The sequence below is a fragment of the Haliotis cracherodii genome, unplaced genomic scaffold (assembly GCF_022045235.1).
Source record: "Haliotis cracherodii isolate W230 unplaced genomic scaffold, xgHalCrac1.p SCAF_20, whole genome shotgun sequence".
Taxonomy (NCBI): Eukaryota; Metazoa; Mollusca; class Gastropoda; order Lepetellida; family Haliotidae; genus Haliotis; species Haliotis cracherodii.
The window spans coordinates 4,871,863-4,879,827 of NW_027266276.1; the positions used below are offsets into that span (position 1 = coordinate 4,871,863).

The 7,965-nt window shown below is 42.4% G+C and overlaps 1 protein-coding gene across 1 annotated transcript; it reads left to right on the plus strand.

Annotated features, from left to right (window-relative positions):
• The first annotated feature begins 2,008 nt into the window (after positions 1-2,008).
• LOC139470455 (cGMP-specific 3',5'-cyclic phosphodiesterase alpha-like) lies at positions 2,009-2,950 on the plus strand. Its single transcript, XM_071252861.1, has one exon. It carries the CDS (start codon positions 2,009-2,011, stop codon positions 2,948-2,950), a length of 942 nt encoding a protein of 313 aa, XP_071108962.1.
• Positions 2,951-7,965: the final 5,015 nt, after the last annotated feature.

A 7,965-nucleotide genomic window follows, 5' to 3' on the forward strand; every position in this document is an offset into this window, starting at 1 on the left:
GCGACGTTAAACCCCATTTCACCTCACCTCTTCAAAAACCGAGTTCGTGTTAAGGGGGGATCTGCCATGCCACGGCGAGTGAAATCACGCAATATCACTACTCCACTGCGTATGTAGATATCGGAATAAGTCGCGCAGACACGACTGATTCATACTTTGATGTTTATTTTTGACTTTTGATGCCCTGCCATCGGCAATCTCCGAAATTTCCCGAAACCTTCCGAATAAACATGACCTTTCACCTATCTGGAATCGAGTGAGTGAGTGAGTATGGTTTTAAGCCGCTTTTAGCAATATTCCAGCAATATCACGGCGGGGGACACCAGAAATGGGCTTCACACATTGTACCCATGTCGGGAATCGAATCCGGGTTTGTTTGGTTGATTGCTGTTTTTCGAGGTTCACATTTATATTACAGCGTTAAGGTGTTTGTCTGTACGTAATCGAGTCTGGACCAGACAATCCTGTGATTGACATCATGAACATCAATCTATGCAATTGTGATACAATGACACACACACTTGAGAACACAATGTGCGCGTGTGTGTTTGGTGGTGGGGTGTGGCATTTTGTGTGGAAACCAACGCATTTCTTATTTCTTAGATAGCGCTGTGATCTGTTTCTACTGTTTATTATAACATGTATTTTATTCTGAATGTTATTATTTCACCCTCGTAATCGTGACGGACGTATCAAAATCTTTTTTTTAATTTTCGAATTGAGGCATTGTTTACAAAAAAACATCACTTGACATAATGCGTATAATCACACTTTACTTGCCAAAATGTTTGTGAAAGAAGCAATACGATTCTTGATATCAGCCAATTCAGGAATAAAGGGCGTGACTTAATCTAGTACAACAACAACTGAGCACGATCGCTGGGATGTCGTGTTCCAGCGCTGCTGCATACATCATTAGCAGGAGAAATAGCAGGCGTATTGTGAGGGCCACAACATTCACAGAACGCGGGGGTGGGTGGTTTGATTGTGTGGGGCAAGGTGTTCCAGGAGAAAGCGCTTTTTGTGCTCGGTTACGTTGAACGCTGAACGCGAACACCTAAACATCTGTAAATTTGTGTTGCAAGTTCGTATTCTTTGTAGTGTTCCGACCAGCTTCACAAGAACACGTTATGGCTGTCTCCATGGCGGATACACTGCCCGTCACTGACATAGGTGTGCCCGACCTCCCGTTAACCTGCAGTTGTCTAGCATCCTCTACCGGCTACTACATCTTCTACCGTCTACTACATCTTCTACCGTCTACTACATATTCTACTACCACGTCCACTACATTTTCTACTACCACGCCTATTACATCTTCTGCCACGCCCATTAAATCTTCTACTACCACATCTTCTTCTACCACGTCCACTCCATCTTCTACCACGCCCACTACATCTTCTACTACCCACCTTCTACTACCACGCCTACATCTTTTATTCTTACGCCTTCTACATCTTCTATTACCACGTTTACTACATCTTTTACTACTACGACTATTACATCTTCTCCTACCACATCTTCTACAACCACGCCTACTACAGCAACGATAACTAAAGCTACATATTAGGGCTGGGGCGAGTCCAAATTTACTACCCTGGTACCCGCCCCCTATTACCCTGCCCTACCCGGGTATCCACTGTAGGTCTCAGGAGATGTCTCAAAATGTCCGATTGGGAACTCTTTCAGGATAGCCCTGGCAAAACGTATTTAGATGCATGTATTAACAATCTGGTCACGCATACACTGAATTTGAATTAAGTTATGTCTTTATTCAGCCATATGAAACATCGGACGGACTGGGTGCATAGTCAGAAAGAAAAGCGAACATTAATGACGTGTAGTGTAACCACAGATTTCCAGATAATTGTAGTCATTAGACAATATATCACGTGACTAACCACGGGTCCAGGTAGTCCTGTGGGTACCCAGAACCTACTCAGTACCCACCCCACCCGGGTACCCGAGTTACACATCCCAGCCCTACTAAATATCAACATCTTCCACAATGACGCCTACATCTTTGTATAACTACGCCTTCTACATCTTTTACTACCACGCCTTCTACATCTTCTACTACCACGCCTTCTACTACCATGTCTACTACATCTTCTACTACCACGTCTACTACATCTTCTTCTACCACGTCTACTACATCTTCTACTACCAAATCTTCTACTACTACGTCTGCTACATATTCTACTACCACACCTTCTACTACCACGTCTACTACATCTTCTACTACTACGTCTACTACATCTTCTACTACCACGTCTACTTCATCTTTCACTACCTCGTCTGCTACATCTTCTACTACCACGCCTGCTACATCTTCTACTACCACGCCTTCTACTACTACGTCTACTACATCTTCTACAACCACGTCTACTTCATCTTCCACTGCCACGTCTACTACATCTTCTACAACCACGTCTACTACATCTTCTACTGCTACGTCTTCTACATCTTCTACTACTGCGTCTACTACATCTTCTACTACCACGCCTACTACATATTCTACTACCACGTCTACTTCATCTTTTACTACCACGCCTTCTACTACTACGTCTACTACATCTTCTACAACCACGTCTACTACATCTTCTACCACCACGTCTACTACATCTTTTACCACCACGTCTACTACATCTTCTACTACTACGTCTACTACATCTTCTACTACCACGCCTTCTACTACCACCTCTACTACATCTTCTACTGCTACGTCTACTTCATCTTCTACTACCACGCGTTCTACTACTACGTCTACTACATCTTCTACTACCACGCCTACTACATCTTCTACTACCACGTCCACTTTATCTTCCACTACCGCGTCTGCTACATCTTCTACTACATCTACTACGTCTACTACATCTACTACTACCAAGCCTTCTACTACCACCTCTACTACATCTTCTACTACCACATCTTCTACTATTACGCCTGACCGCCTCCGGGATCAAGTGGTAGAGCGTCCGTCCGGAGAGCGGAAGGTCCGGGGTTCGATCCCCAGCCGCGTCATACCAAAAGACGTTAAAAGATGGTACTTGTTGTTACCCTGTCTGGCGCTCGGCATACGGAGTCAGTATACTGTGTCTGAGTAGGGTATTCATGTTAAACTGCGGCATGGTATCTCAGTGAGCTAGCACTATAAATCGGCATCAGTCCAGACTAGTACAAGCAGCCACACACACATACATACACACACACACACACGTCTACTTCATCTTTGACTGCCACGTCTACTACATCTTCTACAACCACGTCTACTACATCTTCTACTGCTACGTCTACTACATCTTCTACTACCACGTCTACTACATCTTCTACTGTTACGTCTACTACATCTTCTACTGCTACGTCTACTACATATTCTACAACCACGTCTACTACATCTTCTAAAACCACGTCTACTGCATCTTCTACTGGGGCGGTCAGGTAGCCTAGTGGTTTAAGCGTTCGTTCGTCACGCCGAAGACCCGGGTTCGATTCCCGACATGGGTACAATGTGTGAAGCCCATTTCTGATGTCCCCCGCCGTGATATTGCTGGAATATTGCTAAAAACGGCGTAAAACCATACTCACTCACTCTTTCTACTGCTACGTCTACTACATCTTCTACTACGTCTACTACATCTTCTACTACCACGTCTACTTCATCTTTCACTACCGCGTCTGCTACATCTTCTACTACCACGTCAGCTACATCTTCTACCACCACGCCTTCTACATCTTCTACAACCACGTCTACTACATCTTCTACTACTACGTCTACTACATCTTCTACTCCTAGGACTTCTACAACTTCTACTACTACGTCTACTACATCTTCTATTCCTAGGACTTCTACTTCTTCTACTGCTACGTCTACTACATCTTCAACTACCACGCCTTCTACTACATCTTCTACTACCACATCTTCTACTATTACGCCTGACCGCCTCCGTGGTCTAGTGGTAGAGCATCCGCCCGGGGTTCGATCCGCGTCATACCAAAAGACGTTAAACTGCGGCATGGTATCTCAGTGAGCTAGCACTATAAATCGGCATCAGTCCAGACTAGTACAAGCACACACACACACACACGCACACGCACACACACACACACACACACACACACACACACACACGTGCATGCACGTCGCTATATATGTGCAACAATCGACGTTTAACGCGACGTTAAACCCCATTTCACCTCACCTACTATTACGTCTGCTACATCTTCTACTACCACGTCTACTGCATCTTCCATGCCCACATCTACTACATCGTCTACTACCACGCCTACAAACAGCAACGATAACTAAAGCAATACTTCATATCAACTGCCATTGGGATGTCGTTTCCGTACAACAGTGTGCTTGACTGCACCACGTGACTCAAGCCCTTGGCCGCCATGTTGGAAGTTCGGTTTTGGACGCTCCAGGTCAGCTTCCCACGTGGACTGTTTGATATACGGGGGGTGGTGGATTATTTTCGAAAAAAATCAACTGTCCCTGATAAGTCGTGAAAACACTCATTATGCTTCAAATTCTTGGGAACATAAAGACATCGTCTGCCATGAAACTACATTGCTGCAATGTGTTATTTAAAAGGAACTATTTGGGCTAACAGTTTTTATTATATATTTTGCAGCTGTGTGTCTCATTACAAAATTCCCCAAATGATGCAGGTCTTAGACTTTTACCTCGTTGGCGGAACTCACGAGCACTGGTATGTTGCTGACAAACCAAGGATCATAATCAGATCCAATCCGTGATTCGAACCCGAGATTATCGGTTCCAGGCGCGCCAAGGGGACGTAACTCTGCACAGCGAATTGCAGCGCTTTTGAGGTCTGGGCAAGCCGTGCTCCGAATAGAGATCAGATAGCTGTGACTGAAAATGTACTGCTATAAGTGTTGAGGACAACTCGATTCTTCCATATTACTATCGTAATCTGTGTAGTGACATGGTAGTATGTGCTCAACGCTTGCATGCACCACTTTCATTTTATATGGGGAGGCGTCATTATATGACCAAGGCTTTTTAACTCTACCCGAACGCCACCTAGCGTTAAGTGGCCATAGAGAGGGGTCGACTTAAGAGTGACTGGCGCCGACGTTCCACTCGTCTAACATTGTAACAACGGTACATTGATTGACGTTAACAAACAATTTTCAGCTTGTCATTGAAATGAAAACTATGCAATGTATTCCTACATCAAGATTTCATTCGCGAAATATAAGCCCGTTATTCCATGAATATTATTATGAAATATAACAATTATCATGCTAATCATTCAATCTGTTTCAAATTAAATATATTTCACACCGTTTTGTCAATTTTCAAGTGTGTGTACAGTTTTCGCTCTCTCAAAACCGTTATAGAAATGGCAAGTCCGTTGAGGTGGTCTTCACTGTTATGGCCCTATACAAGTTTCGCCAGCTGGACCTCTTGTAAAGGGGCGTAACTCTAATATTATCTCATGTCAGGGTATTACAGTGTTGAAGAACTGACGCACCTTTGTTGCTGACGACTCAAGTGCGCTGTAAGTATCACTTTCGTTGCGCAGAGTTGACATTAGCAATTTACATAAGTTCTTTTATGCCACGTTACGTGTTTGTTCTTGATAGTATAGGAAATGTCCGGAAACAAAGCAGTGTGTATGATGTGCACATGCGTCGCATGCATTATGGGTGTCTGCAAGTTGAAAAAACGAACTAAAAACGAAAAGAAACATATGCTCTCTTGCGATAAGAAAGACAGAAAGTTTTCAATGGTCGCATGTTTGTGTCCAATGACGACTGCTGTTTGCGATGACGTATTCTGGAATAAGATTTATGCCATCGACACAGACTGATCTAACAGTTAAACGTTGCTACAATTCGTTTTGGCAGATTATGTGGACGTGTTTACACAACACAGTTACACATGTCATCAGACAGATGTGGGCCTTCAACAAGATGGTTTTCTCTTAAAGAGGCATGTTTGGTTCTCGTGATCATGCATTAACTAAACTCTACGAGTTTCCGAAAGCTGTCTTTTCTGTGAAGCCGTCAAGGTGCTTGTAGCCCTCGAATAGACGTATTATTTTATTAGCATATTTCAATTTAGTCAAATTCGATTCTCAGCTGTAGCTAAGGAAAAAGTCAGGAATTATTGTGAAAAACTTGGACAAGCATCGGAGCGAAATGGTTAATCTCTATTCTCATGTGGAAATTATAATCGTTTGTTTGACGTGTCATTTGATCTGACGATGTTGGGAGACGCATAAAATTAGAATTCAGCTGTTGAACACATAAAAAACAACATTTTAGAAGAAATCATACCATGAAAAGTAGTCCCTTTGCGAGTGACGCCCTCTTCATGCTAAAAGAAATGTTGGATAGTATGGTAAAATCTTTCCCTTTCATAAATTTATGCATGACATTTTTTACGCCTCACAATCGGTAAAAACAACCTTTTAACTCCCCTTCTAAAGCAGGCTTTGTTAGTATAGGGTTGAATTCGACAAGGTGTTCAAAGAGGGTTATTTTTTTGGGTTTAATATCAGAAATCGCGGCATTATCAATTGGCTGCAGAGAGTTGAGTTTTAAGGTAATTGTAGCGGTTTGAATGAAATGAGAAAAAAATAGCCTCAGCTGCCCATTCCATTATCTTTGGGTAAATTTACAGCAACTGAAAGTTTCGTACATTTTTTAAAGAGCCGCCGAGTTATAACGCGGAGCTTTCAAGCTTGCCAAGTGCGGCCGAAGTTTTATAAAGTTTTGAATTTGCCGCCAGGCTGCCGAGCTCTGGGGATGACTAAGCGGGAATTGCTGTTTGGAGTGTTTTGGCGCTGCATTTAAGAATGGAACGGTGCCTTTTCAACTGTCGTGCTAAAAGCGTACTAGAGTTTAAGTTTATTATGGATAGCTATTAACATCGCGGATTTGAGATTACCGTTATTCTGGATGCTGTGCCGGATGTTCCTTTTGATTAAGGCTGTGCTGGAGATGTGTGGCCTGACTGATGTGAAGCATATCTCGTACATCGGACGTTTGAAGAAAGCAGTACGTGTATGTTAGATGATGATGTTTTACATTTTATTACCTTATTTTTATAATAGTTTGCATCCTGAAATGCCATTTCAATCCAACTGGTCCTAAATGAGAGTTGTTTTATGGGAGTTACAACGTTGTAACTCCCTATCACGTGTGTCGCGTTGATGTCGTTACCCTAATACAAATTTGGAAGGACGCATGGTTAGATTACTTCGTAAGCCGTCATATTTCACATCGTTTGCTTGTATTGAAAGACAGAATATCACCCATGAAGTAAACTATGAAATACTAGCTGGGAAAACTTAACAGCAAATATTTTTGTTAGAGCGGTATTAACATTCAAACAAACCTATATTGTACAATATCGTTTTAATATGTTTTGATTATTGTTGTTTCGTTTCGTTTTTAGTTTGACGGGCTTTGTTTTAGTTAAGCCCAACGTATGTAGGTATTGTGATAACTGTATATAAGAGATACAAGCCGGGATTACCGTTTCTACATAATCCGGTTTTATTAAGACTTCAACTTTACGTCTGTTGATATATCTAATTCTACATACGGACAATAATGAGACATGTTCATTTTTTTTGTCACGTACAAGTGAAGATTGTCAACATAATGTTTTTCTATGCAAGACGCATTTTCATTTTTATTGGTAAATTTTATTCATCACTCATTAGTTTGATGACAACTCAGTTTAACACCTAGGCGCGTGTATCTGTAAGTGCGTTTGTTTTGTGTTTGTTGTTTAACGCCGTGCTCAACATTCGACATATACGACGTTGGCCTGTAAATATTCACGTCTGGACCAGACAAACCAGTGATTCACTTTAGTAACTGGGTGTGTTCACACCACGCCACACACTGGTTGACTCGTCTCATGGTTAATTGTTGTTGACGCCGCATGCGGCAACATTCCAGCTATATGATGGCGGCCTG

Coding starts and splice junctions, on each gene's coding strand:
- LOC139470455 (XM_071252861.1), top strand. CDS start 2,009: ATGACGCCTACATCTTTGTATAACTACGCCTTCTACATCTTTTACTAC.